At 45.1% G+C, this 27,923-nt stretch overlaps 1 protein-coding gene across 5 annotated transcripts in view; it reads right to left on the minus strand.

Annotated features, from left to right (window-relative positions):
• Positions 1-27,923, minus strand: part of LOC121554441 (collagen alpha-1(XXV) chain-like) — a 407,556-nt gene that overhangs the window by 69,216 nt on the left and 310,417 nt on the right. For all 5 annotated transcript variants that reach the window (XM_041868036.2, XM_041868034.2, XM_041868035.2 and 2 more), the window contains exons 11-12: positions 20,723-20,767; positions 6,417-6,461 (exon numbers count right to left, since the gene is read on the minus strand). In XM_041868036.2, the coding sequence (XP_041723970.2) occupies positions 6,417-6,461; positions 20,723-20,767 (90 nt within the window). The remainder of the gene's footprint in view (positions 1-6,416; positions 6,462-20,722; positions 20,768-27,923) is intronic.

The following is a 27,923-nucleotide window of genomic DNA, read 5'->3' on the forward strand; positions in this document are numbered from 1 at the left end:
TCTCCCATTCCTCCTCTGGATCATCCAGATGGTCATTGGCAAACTTCAGACGGGCCTGGACATGCGCTGGCTTGAGCAGGGGGACCTTGCGTGCGCTGCAGGATTTTAATCCATGACGGCGTAGTGTGTTACTAATGGTTTTCTTTGAGACTGTGGTACCAGCTCTCTTCAGGTCATTGACCAGGTCCTGCCGTGTAGTTCTGGGCTGATCCCTCACCTTCCTCATGATCATTGATGCCCCACGAGGTGAAATCTTGCATGGAGCCCCAGACCGAGGGTGATTGACTGTCATCTTGAACTTCTTCCATTTTCTAATAATTGCGCCAACAGTTGTTGCCTTCTCACCAAGCTGCTTGCCTATTGTCCTGTAGCCCATCCCAGCCTTGTGCAGGTCTACAATTTTATCCCTGATGTCCTTACACAGCTCTCTGGTCTTGGCCATTGTGGAGAGGTTGGAGTCTGTTTGATTGAGTGTGTGGACAGGTGTATTTTATACAGGTAACGAGTTCAAACAGGTGCAGTTAATACAGGTAATGAGTGGAGAACAGGAGGGCTTCTTAAAGAAAAACTAACAGGTCTGTGAGAGCCGGAATTCTTACTGGTTGGTAGGTGATCAAATACTTATGTCATGCAATAAAATGCAAATTAATTACTTAAAAATCATACAATGTGAATTTCTAAGATTTTTGTTTTAGATTCCGTCTCTCACAGTTGAAGTGTACCTATGATAAAAATGACAGACCTCTACATGCTTCGTAAGTAGGAAAACCTGCAAAATCGGCAGTGTATCAAATACTTGTTCTCCCCACTGTATATGTGGAAACAGGGATTTCCTTTTCCATGGGGTGTCTACCATGGGACTGGAACGTGATGTGGCATATGTATAGGTATTTTATTCTGATATACATCTATACCCGTATTATAATATTTCCCGCAACAAGTGAGTTTGATGGAAACATACCTCTGGTGGAATTGTTTTGTTCTATGCAGAGTTTATAATATTTGCATTAAAATCTGTTGCCAAGTCGATGAAAACCTATGTGCTGCCAGGACTCTGTCAAAATATGGTCCCAATTTCAAGCTAGTCTTGTGCAACCTTCTAGTGTTTCCCCTGTATTCATTTAGTAGCGCTGCTATAGAACACCAAAAAGTATTTCTGCCGGCGCACTTTGAAGATCCTAGAGCTGGCCATATTAAGCATTACTCAGCCAACAAGATGAGTAATGAACAATACAATTAGACAACCCCATAGTAGAATAAGCTAGTTTACCTATTAAATGAGAAAAGAGTATTCCTCTCGAGGCGCTTTCAGATTGTGAGGGCCACATGCTTTCTGATAAACCCAGTCATTCAACAACATTTGCAATCCAGGGAAAACCACACTCTTGAATGTAGATTTGATGGTCATTGTTAAAACAGGGGGATCCCAACTTTCCATTGCTACTACATTTATTTTTTAACTCCAAAAAATGAGCGAACTGGAAATATTTAGCAGCAGCATGGTTTAGGCACGTTAGCGCTCGGCCTGTCAGGTTGAGTGCATAAGGGAGACCAGGGCTAAAATGTAATACTGGTCAGTTATATTCTACACTGAGAGTACAAAACATTAGGAACACCTTCCTAATATTGAGTTGCACCCGCTTTTGCCCTCAGAACAGCCTCAATTCGTCTGGGAATGGACTCTACAAGGTGTCGAAAGTCTCCACAGGGATGCTGGCCTATGCGGACTCCAATGCTTCCCACCGATTTGCCAAATGGAGGGCGAGGGAGAGCTTTGTACGTGTCTCTGTGTGTGGAGTAAAGGTGGTATAGAGTTTTTTTTTCCTCTGGTTGCACATTTAACATGCTGATAGAAATTAAATAAAACAGATTTAAGTTTCCCTGCAAAAATATAGGTATATATTGGTATATAGTGTGGTCTACAGCTTATCAAGATACTCTACCTCAGTCAGGCAAAACCTCGAGACTTCCTTAATATCAGATTTTGTGCACCAGCTGCTGTTTACAAATATAAACAGACCGCCACCCCTTCTCTTACCGGAGGCAGCTGTTCTATCTTGCCGATGCAAAGTCAACCCCGCCAGCTGTAGGTTATCCATGTCGTCGTTCAGCCACGACTCGGTGAAACATAAGATATTACAGGTTTTAATGTCCCGTTGGTAGGATATTCGTGATCGTAACTCGTCTATTTTGTTATCCAATGATTGCACATTGGTAAATAGAACTAATGGTAGAGGCAGATTACCCACTTGCTGTCGGATCCTTGCAGACACCCCGACCTATGTCCCCGATATCTCTGTCTCTTTCTCCTGCAAATGACGGGGATTTGGGCCTTGTCGGGTGTCTGAAGTAAATCCTTCGCGTCCGACTCGTTAAAGAATAAATCTTCATCCAGTACGAGGTGAGTAATCGCTGTCCTGATATCAAGAAGCTCTTTTTGGTCATAAGAGACTGTGGCAGAAATATTTTGTACAAAATAAGTTACAAATAACGCAAAACAACACACACTATGGCACAATTGGTTTGGAGCCCGTAAAAACGGCAGCCAACTCCTCCTGCGCCACTACACTGATTGAAGTTGATTTAACAGGTGACATCAAAAAGGAATCATAGCTTTTCACCTGGTCAGTCTGTAATGGAAAGAGTGTATATTCACAGTGTGTTTAAACATCCTTGGCTGAGTGTGTCTTTTTAAATTGAGAACTATTTATCCTTTATAAATACCTTACAATTGTTTTGAGCGGCCAGTGTAATTTCTCATAAAATTATGGACATGCCATTGGTAGACATTCCAGGTCACAAAATGGCCGAGAACATATCAATGGAGTTGTGTCATCAGCCATAATTGTGGGAACAATGGAGGACAATAAACTGCTTGGAGTAACCCTGGATTGTAAACTGTCATGGTCAAAACATATTGATACAACAGTAGCTAAGATGGGGAGAAGTCTTTCCATAATAAAGCGCTGCTCTGGCTTCTAAACAGCATTATCAACAAGGCAGGTCCTGCAGGCCCTAGTTTTTTCGCACCTGGACTACTGTTCAGTCGTGTGGTCAGGTGCCACAAAGAAGGACAATTGGTTGAGAACAGGGCAGCACGGCTGGCCCTTACATTTTAGTCATTCAGCAGACGCTCTTATCCAGAGCGACTTACAGTTAGTGAGTGCATACATTTTTCATACTGGCCCCCCGTGGGAATCGAACCCACAACCCCGGCGTTGCAAGCGCCATGCTCTACCAACTGAGCTACAGATGTACACAGAGCGATAACATTAATAATATACATGTCAATCTCTCCTGGCTCAAAGTGGAGGAGAGATTTACTTCATCGCTACTTGTTTTTGTGAGAGTTATTGACATGTTGAATGCACCGAGCTGTCTGTTTGAACTACTGGCACACAGCTCGGACACCCATGCATACCCCACAAGACATGCCACCAGAGGTCTCTTCACAGTTCCCAAGTCCAGAACAGACTATGGGAGGCGCACAGTACTACATAGAGCCATGACTACATATTCCACATCAAGTAACTTATGCAAGCAGTAAAATTAGATTTAAAAAACAGATAGAAATACACCTTATGGAACAGCGGGGACTGTGAAGCAACACAAACATCAAATCAAATCAAATCAAATTGTATTGGCCACATGCGCCGAATACAACAGGTGCAGACATTACAGTGATATGCTTACTTACAGCCCTTAACCAACAGTGCATTTATTTTTAATAAAAAAAAGTAAAATAAAACAACAACAAAAAAGTGTTGAGAAAAAAAGAGCAGAAGTAAAATAAAATAACAGTAGGGAGGCTATATATACAGGGGGGTACCGGTGCAGAGTCAATGTGCGGGGGCACCGGCTAGTTGAGCTAGTTGAAGTAATATGTACATGTGGGTAGAGTTAAAGTGACTATGCATAAATAATTTACAGAGTAGCAGCAGCGAAATTGCATACATGCATACAAACACACGATAACATACGCACTATACACACACATACAAATGGATTTTGTGTTGTAGATATGTGGTAGTAGAGTAGGGGCCTGAGGGCACACACTTAATGTGTTGTGAAATCTGTTGTGAATGTATTGTAATTTTTTAAAATTGTATAACTGCCTTAATTTTACTGGACCCCAGGAAGAGTAGCTGCTGCCTTGGCAGCAGCTAATGGGGATCCATAATACATTCAAATACAAAATAGAAGACAAGCCCACCCTCTCAGTTGTGTCATGGAGACCTGCACCACCTATATAAATGTACCTTTTATTATTTACATCACGTGATAAATGAGGTGCTAAGGAGGCTGGAGGGGGTCTTTAAGGAAATATATATAACATTCTAATCACAAAAACTGTAAAAAAGGATGTGAATGTTTTGCTAATGATCCCACGTGGCTCAGTTCGTAGAGCATAGCGTTTGCAACGCCAGGGTTGTGGGTTTGATTCCCAAGCAGGACAAGTTCAAGAATCTCTGCCCTCAATACTGTAAGTTTATTTTATTTTTTATTTAACCTTTATTTAACCAGGAAGGGCTCATTGAGATTTAAAATCTCTTTTTCAAGAGCGTCCTGGCCAAGATAGGCAGCCCCAAGTCATTACAAAAAATTACAGACAGACAACATGAAAAACTACAAGTAATCTAGTAAAAACCATTCATGAATTCACAAGAGTATAACAATATCAAAAACAGCAAATTAAAAACATTGACAGGTCAGGGAATCAGCCTCAAAATCCTTCATCAGAGATTTAAAAACACCAATCGGGACAAGTTCTTCCAGTTTAAAATTATTTTGTAAGGTGTTCCAAGACGATGGCGCAGAGTACATAAAAGACCTTTTACCAAATTCAGTTCGGACATTTGGAACAGTTAGCAGGATAAAGTCCAGTGAACGAAGAGAGTACCCACCACATTTCTGAACAATAAAAATGCCCAAATAAAAAGGTAGTAAACCCAAAATGGCTTTGTAAATAAAAGTATACCAGTGACTGAGCCTACGAGTGACTAGAGAAGGCCAGCCAACCCTGGTATACAAAGTACAGTGGTGCGTAAGGGTTTTGCAGTTTAAAATAAGTGGCTTTGGATAAGAGCGTCTGCTAAACTGCAAACCTTGCGAATGCAAACTAATCATAAAACAGGGAGATTTAGCCTACACACAACAACTGGTCAGACCGGCAAGTTTTTCTCAAGTGGATTTATATTCCTTGATGTGATTGACATTTAAAGGTATTTGCAGGTAGAAATGTTACGCACACAATATAACCTTTCAATATTTCCAGTGCTTAAGTCTTTTGACCGCAGACTAGTTTCACAATGCTTTGTTTGGCTGCACTTTTACTTGGCCTTTAAATGTAGTAACCCTTTAAACATAGTGGAATAGTTCAGCGAAATTATGTATTTAGATGTTTGTTTTCTCACCTTGGTTGACTGCATTCCACACAAGGTCACTGTCAACAAATGCTAATTTTAGCATTTTCGTATGAAAAAAGTTACTTTACTCAGCATAGACACATCACACTACTACAACAATGTGACTGTTTTGGAATACCATTTTTAATATATTTAGTTAAAACATCCTCTGTGGTTATTTTTTAACCATTGATATGTTCTAGGTCATTTTGAGACCATTAAGTACTGCTGGAATGACTACCAATGGCATGTCCATCTTTTTGTTAGAAATTGCACTGGTTCCTCAAAACATTTTAAAAGTATTTATAAAGTATAAATATCCCTGACATTAGGGACTGCAATAATACTTTACTAATGATTAGTAAATGGTTTATAAGGACCAGTGGATCATTTTGAATCATCAAGTTGTTTAAAAATGTGTGAATAACTAGCTTTCTTACATTAATAAAATGGTGAGCAAACTGTTTCTAAATACCTTATCAATGGTTTATTATGAACAGTATTATAACGTATTACCAATTTTCACCTAGAATTGTTCAACTGTAACCTAATCTGGGACTGGGCTCCCACAAATACACAAATCAGTAAAATCATGATTACTGTGTGAAACGATGCCTTGTTTTTGAAAGGCATGGGCAAACCAGTAGGCTGGTTTGACACAAGGCGTACTGCAAAGACCTGCCCCTTATTGTTGGAATGTAGGATAAATAGATGAGCTGTCTTAATGATAAATGGCCCCATATTAACTCAAGAAGCATCCAACCAGGAAATGTAGCATAACCGAAGCGCAACAATTAGGCACACTTACACGCAAAGAAAGAATGTTAAGTGCCAGGAGTGCCTGACTTATTTTCTTAGCTTCTGCTTTCACTGGCTACTTCAGCTCCTTTCCACTGTTTGTTTCTCAAATTGCTCACATTAAGCTGTTGCTCCTTTCTAGAGCCAGGCTCTCTCTCTATCAGGTTCCAGGAGTAAACACAAAGGAAAGAAGGTGAAGTTGAATTGACATACCTTCTCCCCGACTTCACCTCTTTGCCCATCTTCTCCCATGTCACCCTGTGTGCGAAACAGCAGATAAGCAATTATATTTACCAATAATCTTTAAATGGCTTATTCATAATTTACAAACAGATAAGAACATTGGAAATTAAATGGGATAATTGTGGCTATTCAGACTAGAATACCTGTTTTAGTACATAGTAGCTGTTAATAAATGGCAGTTGACAGCAGGCAGTGCTCAGTAACACACTATTGGTGCTGATTTCACATCTTGGCTTCTGTAGTCTCATCCATAGTCTCGACTAGCATGAGAAACATCATAACTGTTGACAAATTCAAGAGCATTGAACAGATTGCCCCTGATTTAAGGGCTTACTGGGACACTTCGCTGAGAGGTAGTGAGAAGGGGCCAGGTCCCTTTCGGCATGCTAAATAAGGCCTTCTCTGTTATTGGGGCGATGGTGCCAATGAGCTGACAAGTAACCACATCCCGTCCTACCTCCCTGGCCCAGGGGACGGGGTGAGAGTTTTCACCTCCCTCTCGCACCCAGCCAATAATAGCAAATCAAATCATTAGACTGGGAGGGACGGAGCTGGGTCTTTCGTTTTGCCCAGCAGCACCACTGCATAGCCTCCAAATCTTGGCTGATTAGGTTCCACCAAGGCCTTGCAACAAGCTCGGGTCCTATGAGGGCTCAGTGACTCAACATAATTGACCCTGCTGATGTCCGGAAACTTGGGAGGGATTTGTGATATGCCCTCTAAAAATGGTTTGGTTCTAACATCACAATTCTGTCTTGGGGTTAGATATAAAGTGATTCAATGGAACCTTCACTTTTTCCAACTGATCTGTCGATAGCGCCTTCTAAATTCAGGGCATCAATGTTGTTGAGAAAATTGACAAAACTTTTGTAGTTCTCGATGGCTAACTTTATATCTTACTGACCAACTCAAGTTATAGACAGAAGCATGCTACATGGCAGACCAATCCAAACTCATCTCCCGGCATGTCCAGCCCATTCATTACCTCAGCCAATCATGGTCTTTTTCTGTGGCTAAACAAACAAGGTTCGTAATTAAACATTTTTTATCGTTTCAGGAAACTAGGCGTACACTACATGTCAAAAGTTTGGACACACCTACTCTTTCCAGGGTTTTTCTTTATTTTTACTATTTTCTACATTGTAGAATAATAGTGAAGACATCAAAACTATGAAATAACACATATGAAAACATGTAGTAACCAAAAACGTGTTAAACAAATATTTGAGATTCTTCAAATAGCCACCCTTTGCCTTGATGACAGCTTTGCACACTCTTGGCATTTTCTCAACTAGCTTCATGAGGTTGTCACCTGGAATGCATTTCAATTAACAGGTGTGCCTTGTTAAAAGTTAATTTGTGGAATTTATTTCCTTCTTAATGCGTTCGAGCCAATCAGTTGTGTTGTGACAAGGTAGGGGGGTATACAGAAGATGCCCCTATTTGGTAAAAGACCAACTACATATTATGGCAAGAACAGATCAAATAAGCAAAGAGAAACAACATTCCATCATTACTTTAAGACATGAAGGTCAATCAATACGGAACATTTCAACAACATTGAAAGTTTCTTCAAGTGCAGTCGCAAAAACCATCAAGCGCTATGATGAAACTGGCTCTCATGAGGACCGCAACAGGAATGGAAGACCCAGAGTTTACTCTGTTGCAGAGGATAAGTTAATTAGAGTTACCAGCTTCAGAAATTGTAGCCCAAATAAATGCTTCACTGAGTTCAAATCACAGACACATCTGAACATCAACTGTTCAGAGGGGACTGTGTGAATCAAGCCTTCATGGTCAAATTGCTGCAAAGAAACGACTACTAAAGGACACCAATAATAAGAAGAGACCTGCTTGGGCCAAGAAACACGAGCAATGGACATTAGACCGGTGGAAATGTGTCCTTTATGGTTCCAACCGCTGTGTCTTTGTGAGACTTGTTGTGGGTGAACTGATGATCTCTGCATGTGTGGTTCCCATCGTGAAGCATGGAGGAGGAGGTGTGATGGTGCTTTGCTGGTGACAATGTCAGTGATTTATTTAGAATTCAAGGCACACTTAACCAGCATGGGTACTACAGCAGTCTGCAGCGATACGCCATCCCATCTGGTTTGGGCTTACTGGGACTATCATTTGTTTTTCAACAGGACAATGACCCAACACACCTCCAGGCTGTGTAAGGGCTATTTGACCAAGAAGGAGAGTGATGGAGTGCTGCATCAGATGACTTGGCCTCCACAATCCCCTGACCTCAACCCAATTGAGATGGTTTGGGATGAGTCGGACCGCAGAGCACTCAGCATATGTGGGAGTGCCAAGAGTGTGCAAAGCTGTCATCAATGCAAAGGGTAGCTATTTGAAGAATATATTTTTTCATTTGTTTAACACTTTATTGGTTACTACATGATGTTGGGATGTTTCTATGACTTGAACACTGAGAAGCATTTATTTGGGCTGCAATTTCTGAGGCTGGTAACTCTAATGAACTTATCCTCTGCAGCAGAGGTAACTCTTGGTCTTCCATTCCTGTGGTGGTCCTCATGAGAGCCAGTTTCATCATAGCACTTGATGATTTTTGCGACTGCACTTGAAGAAACTTTCAAAGTTCTTGACATTTTCTGTGTTGACTGACCTTCATGTCTTAAAGTAATGATGGACTGCCGTTTCTCTTTGCCTTCCAATGGTGGCTCCGCAACGCCATCGCCTCCCAAGGAGCCACCATTGGAAGGCATGAGGAGTTGCTTTGTGGTCTCATGGAAGGGTTCCAGACCTTGGCCGAACGCCATGACCGAGCGTTTAACACATTCCGCGGGTTGTCTGTTAGGCAGCCTACCACGACGGTAACCTCCCAGCTCCTCAGTAACCCGGCTGTTAGCAGCGCGGCCTCCCCGGCCACCCCGGTTTCCCGAGAACCCTGCTTACCTTCCCCGGAACGCATCGCTGGAGAGTTGGGAACCTGTCGGGCATTTCTCACTCAGTGTTCGCTCATCATCGAGCTGCAGCCCTCCTCCTTCCCCTCGGACCGCTCTAAGATAGCGTACCTCATCACGCTGATGTCCGGGAGGGCTCTCGCCTGGGCTACGGCAGTGTGGGAACAACAGTCGGCCGTATGCTTCAGTCTGGAGGAGTTCATGCAGGAGGTAAAGAAGGTTGTCGATGCAACGTTGTCCGGGAGAGAGGCTGCCCAGAAGTTACTCCAGCTTCGGCAAGAATCCCGCAGTGTGGCAGACTATGCAGTGGATGTCCGCACGTTGGCAGCTGAGTGTGCCTGGAACCCGAAAGCGCTGTTCGACACGTTCCTGCACGGAGTATCGGATGAAGTTAAGGACGAGCTTGCAGCCCGGGAACTACCGACAGATTTTGACTCACTCATCGGCTTGACCATTCGGATTGATGGAAGGAGAGGAAGTCCGATGCCTCCAAGGCATCCCGGAAGTCCCCGACGGCTCGGTTGCCGAGAGAACCAGATGCTACCCGAGTCTCCGAAGTCTGCCGATTCACCTCTTCCCGAGCCGATGAACTAGGCAGAGCTAGGCTGTCTCCAGGCGAACGGCAATACAGGCTTCATACAAAGAGTTGCCTGTATTGCGGGACTACTGGTCATTTTGTGTCCACCTGTCCGCTAAAAGACCAGGCTCACCGGTAGGAGCGAGAACTCTGGTGGGTACTCTTTTCCTCTCCCCTTACTCGCATCCCCTTTCATGCCATCGTTTGTGGTGGGGGAACCAGTCAAAATCTCTCCGGGTACTCATTGACGATAAGAGCTTTATGGACACTACCCTGGCGTCGAGCTGGGCATCCCCACTCAGCCCCTCTCCATTCCCATGGACGTTAGAGCACTGGACGGGTGCTCTATAGGCCAGGTCACCCACAATACCACCCCCATCAAATTACGAGTATCAAGGAACCACAGCGAGACGATCCAATTCCTGCTAATTAAGTCTCCTCAGGTTCCCATAGTATTGGGTTTCTCTTGGCTCCAGCGACACAACCCCTTTATTGTCTGGTCTACTGGTTTCATCATGGGCTGGATCCCGTTCTACCATGCTCATTGCCTGAAGTCAGCGCAGCCTGCCCCGGGACGTCTTCCTGGGGGCTCGGAAGTTGCCTTGGACCTCTCTGCCATTCCCGTGGAGTACCAGGATCTCCGGGAGGTGTTCAGTGAGGCCGGTGCCACTTCGCTTTCGCCGCACCGACCCTAAGATTGCGGAATCGACCTTCTCCCAGGCACCACCCCACCCGGGGATGACTGTACTCGCTGTCGGGTCCGGAAACCAAGGCTATGGAGACTTACACTACCAATCAAAAGTTTGGACACCCCTACTCATTCAAGGGTTTTTCTTAATTTTTACTATTTTTTACATTGTAGAATAATAGTGAAGACATCAAAACTATGAAATAACACATATGGAATTGTGTAGTAACCAAAGAAGTGTTAAACAAATCAAAATATATTTTATATTTGAGATTCTTCAAATGGCCACCCTTTGCCTTGATGTCAGCTTTGCACACTCTTGGCATTCTCTCAACCAGCTTCATGAGGTAGTCACCTGGAATACATTTCAATTAACAGGTGTGCCTCTTAAAAGTTAATTTGTGGAATTTCTTTCCTTCTTAATGCGTTTGAGCCAATCAGTTGTGTTGTGACAAGGTAGGAGGGGTATACAGAAGATAGCCCTATTTGGTAAAAGACCAAGTCCATATTATGGCAAGAACAGCTCAAATAAGCAAAGAGAAACGACATTCCATCATTACTTTAAGACACGAAGGTCAGTCAATACGGAACATTTCAAGAACTTTGAAAGTTTCTTCAAGTGCAGTCGCAAAAACGATCAAGTGCTATAATGAAATTGTCTCTCATGAGGACCGACACAGGAATGGAAGACCCAAAGTTCAAATAACAGACACATCTCAACATCAACTATTCAGAGGGGACTGTGTGAATCAGGCCTTCATGGTCGAATTGCTGCAAAGAAAGCACTACTAAAGGACACCAATAATAAGAAGAGACCTGCTTGGGCCAAGAAACAGGAGCAATGGACAATAAACCTGTGGAAATTTGTCCGAAGAGTCTTTGTGAGACGCGGTGTGGGTGAAGGGATGATCTCCGCATGTGTAGTTCCCAACGTAAAGCATGGAGGAGAAGGTGTTATGGTGTGGGGGTTATTTGCTGCTGACACTGTCAGTGATTTATTTAGAATTCAAGGCACACTTCACCAGCACGGCTACCACAGCATTCTGCAGCGATACGCCATCCCACCTGGTTTGTGCTTAGTGGGACTATCATTTGTTTTTCCACAGGACAATGACCCAACACACCTCCAGGCTGTGTAAGGGCTATTTGACCAATAAGGAGAGAGATGGAGTGCTGCATCAGATGACCGGGCCTCCACAATCCCCCGACCTCAACCCAATTGAGATGGTTTGGGATGAGTTGGACAGCAGAGTGAAGGAAAAACAGCCAACAAGTGCTCAGCATATGTGGGAACTCCTTCAAGACTGTTGGAAAAGCATTCTGGGTGAAGCTGGTTGAGAGAATGCAGTGAGGGAAAAAAGTATTTGATCCCCTGCTGATTTTGTACGTTTGCCCACTGACAAAGACATGATCAGTCTATAATTTTAATGGTAGGTTTATTTGAACAGTGAGAGACAGAATATCAACAAAAAATCCAGAAAAAGGCATGTCAAATATGTTATAAATTGATTTGCATTTTAATGAGGGAAATAAGTATTTGACCCCCTCTCAATCAGAAAGATTTCTGGCTCCCAGGTGTCTTTTATACAGGTAACGAGCTGATATTAGGAGCACACTCTTAAAGGGAGTGCTCCTAATCTCAGCTTGTTACCTGTATAAAAGACACCTGTCCACAGAAGCAATCAATCAATCAGATTCCAAACTCTCCACCATGGCCAAGACCAAAGAGCTCTCCAAGGATGTCAGGGACAAGATTGTAGACCTATACAAGGCTGGAATGGGCTACAAGACCATCGCCAAGCAGCTTGGTGAGAAGGTGACAAAAGTTGGTGCGATTATTCGCAAATGGAAGAAACACAAAATAACTGTCAATCTCCCTCGGCCTGGGGCTCCATGCAAGATCTCACCTTGTGGAGTTGCAATGATCATGAGAACGGTGAGGAATCAGCCCAGAACTACACGGGAGGATATTGTCAATGATCTCAAGGCAGCTGGGACTATAGTCACCAAGAAAACAATTGGTAACACACTACACCGTGAAGGACTGAAATCCTGCAGCGCCCGCAAGGTCCCCTGCTCAAGAAAGCACATATACAGGCCCGTCTGAAGTTTGCCAATGAACATCTGAATGATTCAGAGGAGAACTGTGTGAAAGTGTTGTGGTCAGATGAGACCAAAATCGAGCTATTTAGCATCAACTCAACTCACCGTGTTTGGAGGAGGAGGAATGCTGCCTATGACCCAAAGAACACCATCCCCACCGTCAAACATGGAGGTGGAAACATTATCCTTTCGGGGTGTTTTTCCGCTAAGGGGACAGGACAACTTCACCGCTACAAAGGGACGATGGACGGGGCCATGTACCGTCAAATCTTGGGTGAGAACCTCCTTCCCTCAGCCAGGGCATTGAAAATGGGTCGTGGATGGGTATTCCAGCATGACAATGACCCAAAACACACGGCCAAGGCAACAAAGGAGTGGCTCAAGAAGAAGCACATTAAGGTCCTGGAGTGGCCTAGCCAGTCTCCAGACCTTAATCCCATAGAAAATCTGTGGAGGGAGCTGAAGGTTTGAGTTGCCAAATGTCAGCCTCGAAACCTTAATGACTTGGAGAAGATCTGGGACAACATCCCTCCTGAGATGTGTGCAAACCTGGTGGCCAACTACAAGAAACATCTGACCTCTGTGATTGCCAACAAGGGTTTTCCCACCAAGTACTAAGTCATGTTTTGCAGAGGGGTCAAATAGTAATTTCCCTCATTAAAATGCAAATCAATTTATAACATTTTGCGTTTTTCTGTTTTTTTGTTTGTTATTCTGTCTCTCACTGTTCAAATAAACCTACCATTAAAATTATAGACTGATCATGTCTTTGTCAGTGGGCAAACGTACAAAATCAGCAGGGGATCAAATACTTTTTTCCCTCACTGTATATGTTATTTCATAGTTTTGATGTCTTCACTATTATTCTACAATCTGAGATTGGGACGGAAGTTCACCTTCCAGCAGGACAGTGACCCTAAGCATACTGCGAAAGCAACACTCGAGTGGTGTAAGGGGAAACATTTAAATGTCTTGGAATGGCCTAGTCAAAGCCCAGACCTCAATCCAATTGAGAATCTGTGGCATGACTTAAAGATTGCTGTACACCAGCGGAACCCATCCAACTTGAAGGAGCTGGAGCAGTTTTGCCTTGAAGAATGGCCAAAAATCCCAGTGACTAGATGTGCCACGTTTATAGAGACATACCCCAAGAGACTTGCAGCTGTAATTGCTGCAAAAGGTGGCTCTACAAAGTATTGACTTTGTTTCACACCCAAAAAATATTTTGCACCTTCAAAGTCGTAGGCATGTTGTGTAAATCAAATGATACAAACCCCCAAAAAATCAATTTTAATTCCAGGTTGTAAGGCAACAAAATAGGAAAAATGCCAAGGGGGGTTGTCACGGTTTCGGCCGAGGCTGCCTCTCTCCCTTGTTCGGGCAGGCTTCGGCGTTCGTTGTCTCCGGAATACTAGCTGCCACCGTTGTATGTTTCATGTTCGTTTGCTTTTGTCTGAGTGTTGTCACACCTGTTTTCATTTAGTGTCATTAGTGTCTTATTTAGTTCCCGTTGTGTTTGTCAGGTGTTGTGTATTATTGATTGTGTCAGACGTGTTTTCGCTCGGTTGAGCTTCTCTCCACTGCGCTGGAGTTTACGCACCTGTTTGTGCGCTGTTTTGTTTCTTTTTCGCCTTCGTGCGTATTTCGCCTTCGGGCAAGTGTTGTCCGTTTGCCGTGTTTCGGCTTAATACAAGTCTGTTGGATTATCCGTCTGCGTCCTGCGTTTGATTCCGCCACTGCACCTACAGCACGCCTTGACAGAATAATACACCACAATGGAATCAGCAGGAGCCGCAGCAGCCCAGGCGACTCTGGAGGACAGGGTCCGGGGAGCAAGGGGACCAGATCCTGCAGATGGGGACCGCACTGCAGGAGGTGATCACCACCATCCGAGGCTGGGGGGACGCCTCCACCGCCACCCTCCGTGCCAGCACCATCGGCCAGTCAGCCTATTCCCGCACCCAGAACCCCGAGGAGTCCGACTCTCGCTCCCGAGGGCTTACGATGGGACCGCGGCCGGGTGCCAGGGTTTCCTTCTCCAGGTGGAGCTGTACCTGGCCACCGTGCATCCGGCGCCCTCGGGACATGAGAGCGTGTCCGCCCTGATCTCCTGCCTGTCCGGGAAGGCGTTGGAATGGGCCAACGCGGAGTGGAGGAGGATCGACGCGGACACTATAACGCACAACGAAGTTCTCCCGCCGCTTCAAGGCGGTGTTTGACTCATCCCCGGAGGGGAAAGCGGCGGGGAGCGTCTGGTCTTCCTCCGGCAGGGGAGGAGGAGTGCTCAGGAGTTTGCCCTCGAATTCCGTGCTCTAGCGGCAGATGCAGGGTGGAATGATCGGGCCCTCGTCGATCACTACAGGTGTAGTCTACGAGAGGACGTCCGTCGGGAGCTGGCCTGTAGGGACACCAGCCTCACGTTCGACCAGTTGGTCGACATGTCCATCAGGCTGGATAACCTGCTAGCTACCCGCGGGCGTTCCGAGGGGGTCCGTCCATTTCACCCTCCAGCGCTTCCGAGCCGTGCCCCATGGAGCTCGGGGCGCTGGCGCTAGAGAGAGGAGGGGTCGGCTTACTAGGGGGTCCATCCCTTGCACCAACTGTGGTCGGGGAGGACACACCGCGGCTAGGTGCTGGGGATGGCCTCCTAGGGGAGAGGACGACAGGTCCCGCACTGGGGATTCCCTCCAGGTGAGTAGGCGCCCCACTCACCCAGAGCTCTCTGTTGCACATTTATGTATGCCTGTGCGTTTTCCACAGGTAGCACCTCATTCCCAGCATAAGGCGCTGGTAGATTCAGGCGCGGCTGGGAATTTTATTGATAAAAAGTTTTGTTTAGCGTTAGGGATTCCCCTTCTTCCTGTTGATGTTCCTTTCCCGTTCATGCCCTAGATAGACGTCCGTTGGGTACGGGCTTGATCAGGAGGTCACGGCGCCACTTAGGATGTGTGCGCAGGGGGGTCATCAGGAGATGATTCAGCTATTTCTGATTGACTCTCCTGCGTATCCGGTGGTGCTGGGCATGCCCTGGTTGAGTACCCATAACCCATCCATTTCGTGGCAGGAGAGGGCTCTGATGGAGTGGTCTGCTCAGTGTGTGGGTAGATGTTTGGGCGTTTCCGTAGGGGGCTACCTCGGTGGAGAGTCCAAACCAGGTGCCCGCATTGCACGTTCCCCCTGAGTATGGGGATTTGGCTATTGCGTTTAGTAAGGCGAGGGCGACGCAGTTGCCGCCCCATAGGCAGGGAGATTGTGCGATAGACCTCCAGGCAGGAGCTGCGCTCCCACGGAGCCATGTGTATCCTCTGTCTCAAGAGGAGAAGAAAGCTATGGAGACTTACATAGAAGAATCTCTGAGACAAGGATACATACGGCCTTCCACTTCCCCTGCGTCCTCGAGTTTCTTTTTGTGAAGAAAAAGGATGGTGGTTTGCGCCCGTGCATCGATTACCGTGGTCTCAATCAGATTACGGTGAAGTACAGTTATCCACTCCCGCTGATTGCGACCATGACTGAGTCGTTGCATGGGGCGCGTTTCTTCACTAAATTAGATCTCAGGAGCGCGTACAACTTGGTGCGCATCAGGGAGGGCGATGAATGGAAGACAGCCTTTAGTACCACCTCGGGCCATTACGAGTATCTGGTCATGCCATACGGGTTGATGAACGCTCCGTCAGTTTTCCAATCATTCGTGGATGAGATCTTCAGGGACATGCAGGGGCAGGGGGTGGTTGTGTACATTGATGACATTCTCGTGTACTCGCCTACCCGTGTCGAGCATGTGGCCCTGGTGCGTAGAGTGTTGCGGAGGCTGGTGGAGCACGACCTGTATGTGAAGGCAGAGAAGTGTCTGTTTTTCCAGGAGTCGGTCTCCTTTTTGGGGTATCAGTTGTCTGCGTCAGGGGTGAAGATGGAGGTAGACCGGGTGTCGGCCGTGCGTAATTGGCAAACACCAACCACTGTGAAGGAGGTGCAGCAGTTTTTGGGGTTTGCGAATTACTACCGGAGGTTTATCCGGGGGTTTTGGACAGGTGGCAGCTCCCATCACGTCTCTTTTGAAGGGGGGTCCGGTGCGTCTGCAGTGGTCGGCCGAGGCGGACAGGGCGTTTGGGAGGCTGAAGGACCTGTTTACCTCGGCCCCGGTGCTGGCGCATCCGGATCCCTCTTTGCCGTTCCAGGTAGAGGTGGACGCGTCAGAGGCCGGTCTAGGAGCCGTGCTTTCACAACGGTCTGGCGCGCCACCTAAACTCTGCCCCTGTGCCTTTTATTCTAAGAAGCTCAGTCCGGCGGAGCGGAACTATGACGTAGGGGACAGGGAGCTGTTAGCCGTGGTACAGGCCCTAAAGGTGTGGAGGCACTGGCTTGAGGGGGCTCAACACCCTTTCTTCATTTTGACGGACCACCGTAACCTGGAGTACATCCGGGCAGCGAGGAGGTTGAACCCTCGCCAGGCAAGATGGAATATGTTCTTGACCAGGTTTACTTTTAAGATCACGTACATTCCTGGGTCACAGAATGGTAAGGCAGATGCGCTGTCTCGGCGGTATGACACGGAGGAGAGGTCCGTGGAGCCCACTCCCATACTGCCGGAGTCGTGTCTGGTGGCACCGGTAGTGTGGGAGGTCGATGCTGAACTCGAGCGGGCGTTACGCACCGACCCTAGTCCACCACAGTGCCCGGAGGGTCGGAAGTACGTTCCGCTCGAGGTTCGGGATCGATTGATCTATTGGGCTCACACGTCACCCTCCTCTGGACATCCGGGTATTGGCCGGACAGTGCACTGTCTTAGTGCCAAGTACTGGTGGCCCACGTTGGCAAGGGATGTGAGGGTTTATGTTTCCTCCTGCTCGGTGTGCGCCCAGTGTAAGGCGCCTAGACATCTGCCTAGGGGTAAGTTACTACCCCTGCCCGTGCCACAACGACCATGGTCCCACCTCTCGGTGGATTTCCTTACTGACCTTCCTCCTTCACAGGGGAATACCACTATACTGGTCGTTGTGGACCGGTTTTCTAAGGCCTGTCGTTTGCTCCCCATGCCGGGCCTTCCTACCGCCCTGCAAACTGCCGAAGCCCTATTCACCCATGTGTTCCGGCACTACGGGGTACCCGAGGATATTGTGTCTGATCGGGGTCCCCAATTTACCTCCAGAGTCTGGAGGGCCTTTATGGAGCGGTTGGGGGTCTCGGTGAGCCTCACCTCGGGTTACCACCCGGAGAGTAATGGGCAGGTGGAACGTGTAAACCAGGATGTGGGCAGGTTTCTTAGAACATACTGCCAGGACCGGCCGGAGGAGTGGGCAAGGTACGTTCCCTGGGCCGAAATGGCCCAGAATTCCCTACGCCATTCCTCCACTAACCTAACCCCTTTCCAATGTGTGTTAGGTTACCAGCCGGTTCTGGCACCCTGGCAGCAGAGCCAGATCGAGGCTCCTGCGGTGGATGAGTGGGTGAGGCGCTCGGAGGAGACATGGAACGCTGCACACGTCCATCTGCAGCGGGCCCTCCGACGTCATAAGGCGAGCGCTGATCTCCACCGCAGTGAGGGACCGGTGTACGCACCTGGTGATCGAGTCTGGCTCTCTACCAGGAACCTGCCCCTCCGCCTGCCCTGTCGGAAACTGGGTCGGCGGTTTGTAGGGCCATTTAAAGTCCTGGGAAGGTTGAACGAGGTGTGTTATAAATTACAGCTACTTGTTGAATATAAAAGTATTAACCCCTCGTTCCATGTGTCCCTTCTCAGGCCGGTGGTAGCTGGCCCACTCCAAGACAGTGAGATCAGGGAGACTCCTCCGCCCACATTGGACATCGAGGGGGCACCGGCGTACTCCGTGAGGTCCATCTTGGATTCGAGACGTCGGATGGGGGGTCTCCAGTATCTAGTGGAGTGGGAGGGGTACGGTCCGGAGGAGTGGTGCTGGGTGCCGAGGAGAGACATTTTGGACCCGTCTCTCCTGACGGAATTCCATCGTGGGCACCCGACGCGCCCGGCTCCGCGTCCTCCGGGTCGTCCCCGAGGCCGGAGTCAGCGCACGTCTGGAGCCGCGCGTCAAGGGGGGGGGTACTGTCACGGTTTCGGCCGAGGCTGCCTCTCTCCCTTGTTCGGGCAGGCTTCGGCGTTCGTTGTCTCCGGAATACTAGCTGCCACCGTTGTATGTTTCATGTTCGTTTGCTTTTGTCTGAGTGTTGTCACACCTGTTTTCATTTAGTGTCATTAGTGTCCTATTTAGTTCCCGTTGTGTTTGTCAGGTGTTGTGTATTATTGATTGTGTCAGACGTGTTTTCGCTCGGTTGAGCTTCTCTCCACTGCGGTGGAGTTTACGCACCTGTTTGTGCGCTGTTTTGTTTCTTTTTCGCCTTCGTGCGTATTTCGCCTTCGGGCAAGTGTTGTCCGTTTGCCGTGTTTCGGCTTAATACAAGTCTGTTGGATTATCCGTCTGCGTCCTGCGTTTGATTGCGCCACTGCACCTACAGCACGCCTTGACAGGGGTGAATACTTTCAGTAATCTTGCTCTGATTTGTCATCCTAAGGGTCCCAGAGATAAAATGTAGCATAGTTTTGTTTGATCAAATCAATTTTTATAAACAAATGTAGGAACTGGGTTCTACAGTTTGAACCCCTGCTGTCTGGCTCCACACCCACTCCGCCCGGCCATCTAGATGTGTGAAAGTTAGTGTATAAGCTAATGATCCATCATGTATGACATTCCTGGGAGTGTATAAACTTACATTTTGTATAACCATATCATTTTTGTAAGTTCTCTATAGTTATGTACTTGAAAATGTATCAATTGACCAATTCGGCACATTTGGGCAGACTTTGATACAAAATAGTCCAGTACTGCAATGCTTCATTGGATGAAGTGTTACCTTTCAAATGGTATCAAGAATATGCATATCCTTGCTTCAGGTCCTGAGCTACAGGCAGTTAGATTTGGGTATGTAATTTTAGGCGAAAATTGAAAAAAAGGATCAGGTCCTTAAGAGGTTAAACAACATTTCATGGAACGATGGGACTGTGAGGGGACACACAAAAAGACACACACACGCACACACAGACACACTTTTTGTATTGTTTGTACTTTCAATTTGTCTTGTCTATTAGTGTAACAGTGTTTTATTACTTGTCATGTTTTGTGTTTTTTGTGGAGCCCAGAAAGAATAGCAGCTGCTTCAGCAAAAGCTAATGGGGATCCAAATAAACCAATAAACCAATATACCAATAAACCTACAAATAAAACCCAACAGTTATAGAATATTTCCACAGTAGGGTATTATACAGGAATAACATAAATTATTATCCTAGGTTAAAACACCAGGTTGTTAGGTAATCTGTTATCTCGTCCACCAGCCGGCTCTCTCTCTGTTGAACAGTCTGGTTTCACAGTTTCTCAGAATGGAACTTGAATGGATTCAATGGAAGCCTATGGTAGGAGTGGCGAAAACAGCCACTGGTTTTAATTGGCTGATCTCTCAGTCCATCACCATCTTGCATAACCCTTAGAACCTCCCCCCTACATTGTGGACTTCAAAGCATGAGCAGCACAATTGATTTAAACAAGAAAGTATGCATCTTAAAAATAGTTTTTACATATAAACGTTATATTCCCAAACTCAGAATCAATTGGGCTTCCCAAAAATAACATGTTTTATGTGATAGACATCAATTTTGATTGGCAATTTTCACACTTTTTCAAAGTCCCATCTAAAAGAACTGTCACAGGTTCCTTCCATCTTCTGCCTCGATTTAGAGCCATGCCCCATAGTCGTGTGATTTACTCAGAATTTGAATTAATTAGCATGTCACTCAGTAAATCTACACCCCCTAAATTCCAAACAGTCCCACACTGTTACCAGGCTCTATGCGTCAGCAATTCGAGCCTGGGGACGAGGTTAGGTAATCTGCAAATAAAGCTATTGAAATCTGTCATCTACCTATGTGTCACATCTATCAGGTCTTCCTCTATAACAATGATCTTACCTTCAGCCCATCAACACCTGGGATGCCAGGAGGCCCGAGGGAACCCTGTAAAAAGACACAAAACAAACACTTCTATGACATTCCATTTTTTATATAACACAAAGTATGCTTGCATGTGTTTTGGGGAAGGTGACTATGATGTGCAGTCCTAATTAAACTGTATGTCTTTGTGTTTTTCCCTGTTAAGACTAGTTGTATCATGATTTAATGAAAGGTGTCATGCAGAGTGACATAACTTCTCAGTGTTGACTGATTATTTGACAGTTCTGGAGAAGTCAGACTTATGGTTGCCACTAAAACCCCTTGTGCTCAACTCCGACTTTCTGTGGCTCACCTTCAAATCTACTTGACAAATGCCTAAACCATGACTAGGGCTGTGGCGGTCATGAAATTTTGTCATCTGGTGATTGTCAAGCAAATAACTGCCAGTCTCACAGTAATTGACCATTAATTAACATAAACACATTTAGCATCTCCTGGCTTCCACGCATAGCCTACAAGCCACTGATACAGACCTTTGTAACATCTACATTTTAAAAAGTCAAATAAATCCATGTAATATAGCTTAAACCATCACAATAAATCACGTATTTATTTTCGACAGGTCTAAAGAAACATGGTATGAAGAAAATATAGTCTATTTCAGAAGAACATAATAGCATACCCTGAGTTGTCTTTATGTTAGGCCCTGATCTGGCTATGCCATATGGCTGTGGCGACACTAGGTTCATTTAGCAGACAAGATTTGCTTAGAACCGTGGCATTATTTTATAGTATGAAGAATACAATTTAACATAGCTGAATAAAATAGGATATTTTCTCCAAACACATGCGGCTATTCTTTGTTGAGTTGTCAACAAAGAAATAGGTACTCCTATATGCTTAATTTAGAGTTATTTTTTAAAACTTTAAGTTGTGATACAAATGTTGGGCTATATGTTTGGATGTTTTATACATTCTAAGGCTGCATGATGCGACTCTAATGATGATTTGAAAAAAGTTGCATGAAAGGCATGAGCTCTGCTTTGTTTTTTGAGCAGGCTGTACACACTTCATCAGTCTCTCATTCACAATTTGACAAGCACTTGATAATGCCTTGAATTTCCCGGCTGCATCCCCTTTGTGTGGCCGTAATGCCCCCTAAATAATGCCTTTTGCGGCCAGTGGCTGATGTGCCCTTTGGCTGATTATAATATCTCCCGGATGCGTGCCGAAGCACCTCTCACTCACATGGCTCTCTGTCACGTGATCAGGTCTTTCTCACATGTAATGCTTTTATTATAAAGGTGCATTTGTATGGTGAAAATTATCTTCCCCAAACTTGAAACTCACACGCTGCCAGTTAGGCTCCTCACCCATTATAAAGCGGATTAATGTGCTTCATTTTAAGAATTTATTTGGCCACTTTAGTTGTGATACAAATCTTATCAAAACATATAGGCCTATGGGCTAGGCTACATGCGGTGTGCAACTATGATTTGAAAAAGTCGTGCTGTTTCTTGCCTTAAGTGGGGCATCATTTAAAAGTGATAATATATCATTCATGAATGATAGGCTAATATTGTCACCCATTCTTGATTTAATCTTGTCTTTACATGTACTAAAATATATATGTGTACATTTGTTTTGATTTAGAATGGACCATTATCATGCACCTGTCTCGAAACAGGGGCAGCGCAAAAAAATATACATGTCATCTATCCACTTAAATAGCAAATGGAGGACCCTTTTCCCGTGGTTCATTTTCATGCCAGCCAGGTAGGCTATACTCCTGTTGTAAATAGAAGCAATGTGCTTAATATTAGGAAAGTTGAGAAATAAATATAGCAGGCCTAGCCTATAGAAAGCTGATGGGACCCTCCTCTTTTTAATAGAGGCCATCACTCTGTTTTCTAACGCAATTGCATAGCCTATAGAAATGTTGCACAACATGAGCTCATGGGCTCTCATGAAGTGTTTGATTAGATTTTCGATTACATTTGCATTGATGTCAGTGATTAGAGGGACAACAGAGTACTGAGAACCAGGCAGTTAGCAAGTTTGGTAGGCAACTAATGACCATCAGCAGCATCAGAGCTTGGAGAAGCCTAATTACGTGACTAAATGGTCATGGAATTTGACTGCCGTCATGACTCGTGACCGCCAGTGTGGTGGTAATACGGTCACTGTAACAGCCCTAAGCATGACCCCACTGGGCCACTGGTACCTGAAACACAGGTTCACACTAGGGCGCAAAACCTCCAGCGCCAGTCCTTGCGAGACACAGCACTGCAAACAGACGAGGAGAAAACGGGAGAAAAACAAGCTGAGACAACCTTTGATATCTCTGGCCTCCTCTTTGGGGCTGAGAGGGTTTGATTACCTTAAAACACCGTCCAGGGTCATATTTTAAGACTTGTGAGATTAGAATGACAGAAGGCACAGGATCTTGGGAATAGCCACACTGAGATGCTTAGTCAATGTGGAGTTAAAAGAAATTAAGGAGACAGCGCTCTGTTATGTTTGCACGTTCTCCTTGTTCTTTTCTAGACACAGCAATTAAGACTCTGTAGACATTACAAGTGGGGATTCATGATCTCCTACTCTTTACATGGTGGTTATCATGTGTGCACTAACGCTCTATAGTGAGCTTGAGACTAGCATAGGATCTCATGGCTCAGTAGTGGTATTAACCCTCATACTAACGAATGAGTATATTTTTGATCATAGCCCAAAGGTTGTTTATTCAATTCTTCAAAACGTTCATGATTTTGTCAATTAAGTTGTTCTTAATGAATCAAAAACATTGTTTAGTATTTATGTATCAATATGGACTTTAAAAAATTCAAGTACTTTGGGGTCATTTTGACCCCAGACAAAAACACCTAATTCCGCCTATAGTAGTTTGATACAGTGGGGAAAAAAAGTATTTAGTCAGCCACCAATTGTGCAAGTTCTCTTACTTAAAAAGATGAGAGAGGCCTGTAATTTTCATCATAGGTACACGTCAACTATGACAGACAAATTGAGAAGAAAAAAATCCAGAAAATCACATTGTAGGATTTTTTATGAATTTATTTGCAAATTATGGTGGAAAATAAGTATTTGGTCACCTACAAACAAGCAAGATTTCTGGCTCTCACAGACCTGTAACTTCTTCTTTAAGAGGCTCCTCTGTCCCCCACTCGTTACCTGTATTAATGGCACCTGTTTGAAATTGTTATCAGTATAAAAGACACCTGTCCACAACCTCAAACAGTCACACTCCAAACTCCACTATGGCCAAGACCAAAGAGCTGTCAAAGGACACCAGAAACAAAATTGTAGACCTGCACCAGGCTGGGAAGACTGAATCTGCAATAGGTAAGCAGCTTGGTTTGAAGACATCAACTGTGGGAGCAATTATTAGGAAATGGAAGACATACAAGACCACTGATAATCTCCCTCGATCTGGGGCTCCACGCAAGATCTCACCCTGTGGGGTTAAAATTATCACAAGAATGGTGAGCAAAAATCCCAGAACCACACGGGGGGACCTAGTGAATGACCTGCAGAGAGCTGGGACCAAAGTAACAAAGCCTTCCATCAGTAACACACTACGCCGCCAGGGACTCAAATCCTGCAGTGCCAGACGTGTCCCCCTGCTTAAGCCAGTACATGTCCAGGCCCGTCTGAAGTTTGCTAGAGTGCATTTGGATGATCCAGAAGAGGATTGGGAGAATGTCATATGGTCAGATGAAACCAAAATATAACTTTTTGGTAAAAACTAAACTCGTCGTGTTTGGAGGACAAAGAATGCTGAGTTGCATCCAAAGAACACCATACCTACTGTGAAGCATGGGGGGTGGAAACATCATGCTTTGGGGCTGTTTTTCTGCAAAGGGACAAGGACGACTGATCCGTGTAAAGGAAAGAATGAATGGGGCCATGTATCGTGAGATTTTGAGTGAAAACCTCCTTCCATCAGCAAGGGCATTGAAGATGAAACGTGGCTGGGTCTTTCAGCATGACAATGATCCCAAACACACCGTCCGGGCAACGAAGGAGTGGCTTCGTAAGAAGCATTTCAAGGTCCTGGAGTGGCCTAGCCAGTCTCCAGATCTCAACCCCATAGAAAATCTTTGGAGGGGAGTTGAAAGTCCGTGTTGCCCAGCGACAGCCCCAAAAAAATCACTGCTCTAGAGGAGATCTGCATGGTGGAATGGGCCAAAATACCAGCAACAGTGTGTGAAAACCTTGTGAAGACTTACAGAAAACGTTTGACCTGTGTCATTGCCAACAAAGTGTATATAACAAAGTATTGAGAAACTTTTGTTATTGACCAAATACTTATTTTCCACCATAATTTGCAAATAAATTCATTAAAAATCCTACAATGTGATTTTCTGGATTTTTTTTCCTCAATTTGTCTGTCATAGTTGACGTGTACCTATGATGAAAATTACAGGCCTCTCTCATCTTTTTAAGTAGGAGAACTTGCACAATTGGTGGCTGACTAAATACTTTTTCCCCCCACTGTAGATAGGATCTTTATTTGAATCTAGGTTTCTCTGGAGACATAGTAACAAGTTATCTATACCACCAGAGCGTGTATCAGATTTTGACAAGATAGACATATCATCTGCAGTGATATAGCTCCCCATGTACTCGTCTAAGACTGTACTTTTCTATGCCACATATCGTATGGCTGTGTACAAAACCAAAATATCCTTATTTTTGTGCATATACAAATATGCCAATGGTGTAAAAAGTCTGCCAATGGTATAAATACTTGATAGAACTGCAATAAAGAACTCAGATACGCTCTGAATCTACACCCAGAGCTGTATTAGCGTGTATTCTCTTAAAGGTCCTCATTCTAGAGCAAATCTTTAAAAAGTCTTCATTTGAATACAGGTTTCTCTGGAGACATAATATTAGGTTATCCATACTACCAGAGGGTGAAGGGGGACCTGCATCAGTGATTTTGACCAGATAGACAGATCACCTGCAGAGATGCCGCACCTTATGCACAAAATCAATATTAACTTACCTCTCTCTCTCTCTCTCTCTCTCTCTCTCTCTCTCTCTCTCTCTCTCTCTCTCTCTCTCTCTCTCTCTCTCTCTCTCTCTCTCTCTCTCTCTCTCTCTCTCTCTCTCTCTCTCTCTCTCTCTCTCTCTCTCTCTCTCTCTCTCTCTCTCTCTCTCTCTCTCTCTCTCTCTCTCTCTCTCTCTCTCTCTCTCTCTCTCTCTCTCTCTCTCTCTCTCTCTCTCTCTCTCTCTCTCTCTCTCTCTCTCTCTCTCTCTCTCTCAAATTATATCTGAAGGGGAGACAGATACAGAACTAAATGTACCAGTATGTGTTAGTCCTCAGCTCTCCACTGCAATGTGTGGTGAACAATCTGGTGCATAATGGCTGCCATGCATTCATTAGATTCTGAATCATATAATAAAACTTTTAGGAGGTTGTTTTTTATGTATTACAGTTTTTCTCAATTGCTAGAACACTAAACCCTATTGTCTGAACCAAATGCTCAGTTGCCTGAACCCACTGATTGAATCAATCACTCTTTTGGCAAAATCATAAGCACTTTTCACCTGTTTAGACATAACTTGCCAACACATTTTCATTGTGATGCACCTGTGCTGCATAATGGTGAGCACAGGTGACAAAAGTCAAACACAATTAGAGCACAGGTGTCACCACTTGAACACAACAACTCAAAATTGATCACACTTGTGGCTAATGATGTGAGGGAACATATACAGTAAGCCAGTTCAGAGAGCACTGGTTTGTGAGGCCCTACAATGGATAGAAATCTGAGAGGAAGAGTTCGTGTGAGAGGAGGTCGAGTTGGTCGAGGTGGTCGAGGTGGTCAGCGAAGACAAAGAACAGTAATATCTGATGAAATCAGAGCTACTGTGATTGACCATGTTCTTGTCCATGGTATGAGCATGAGGGAGGCTGGACAAAGGGTACAACCAAACATCAGTAGATTCACTGTGTCCACCATAATCCGAAGATTTAGAGAAGAGAACAGGTAATTACCTTTTTTTGACATTATAGTACAGTATGTAAATGTTGACAGCAATTACTGTATGACATACTATATACTGTACCACAGTATACTGTAAGTAAATATATGTTTCAGTACATCACTGTACCAATGTACTGTAGTATTGTAATGGAGGGTTGGTCTAACTGTTTGTAGGCCTAGTATTCCATGTATATTTTTGTAACTCCATGTTCTCTTTTTGTAGAATTGAAAGACTGCCACATGGGGGTGGGAGGACAGGTATGTTCTCCCCACACCAAGAGACCCTAATTGTTGATATGGTCCGTGAGAACAATGCCATTAAACTGAGCGAAATTCAGCAGAAGATCATTGAGGACCATTTAAATTTTGAGGGTATCAACAGTGTCAGCCTCTCTACTGTTGATCGTGTCCTCAAGCGCAACAGACTGCGCATGAAACAGCTATACAGAGTGCCCTTTGATCGCAACTCAGACAGAGTCAAAGAGCAAAGATTCCAGTATGTACAGGTTGGCATATATCCAGACACATTCAATGTTGATTACTCTAAGTAGTGATTTACTGTAGTGGCCTAAATCACTTTTTCCGTATCACTTACAAAACTATATCTATTTCTACAGAGGGTTTTTCAACTGGATGCAATGGAAAGACCCCATCAATACATCTACATGGATGAAGCTGGGTTTAATCTCACCAAAAGGAGAAGGAGAGGCCGTAATGTGATTGGCCATCGGGCCATTGTTGGTGTTCCTGGGCAGCGTGGTGGCAATGTCACATTATGTGCTGCCATCAGCAATCATGGGGTTGTCCACCATCATGCCAACCTGGGGCCCTACAACACTCACCAGCTCCTCATTTTCCTCAATCACATGCGAGATGCTTTGTTAGGGCAGCAGGATGAGCATCCCATCTATGTTGTTGTTTGGGACAATGTGAGTTTTCACAGAGCCCTCCAGGTTAGAGAGTGGTACAATATGAACCAAGGTTTTATCAATCTTTGCTTTCCACCGTACTCCCCTTTCCTAAACCCCATTGAGGAATTCTTCTCCTCATGGCGGTGGAAGGTATATGAACGCCAACCTTACACCAGGGTAAATCTCCTGCAAGCCATGGGACTTGCCTGTGGTGACATAGGTATGGAGGCATGCCAAGCCTGGATACGGCATGCCAGGGGTTTTTTCCCCCGTTGCCTGGCCAGACAAAATGTG

Source organism: Coregonus clupeaformis, unplaced genomic scaffold (genome assembly GCF_020615455.1).
Source record: "Coregonus clupeaformis isolate EN_2021a unplaced genomic scaffold, ASM2061545v1 scaf0003, whole genome shotgun sequence".
Taxonomy (NCBI): Eukaryota; Metazoa; Chordata; class Actinopteri; order Salmoniformes; family Salmonidae; genus Coregonus; species Coregonus clupeaformis.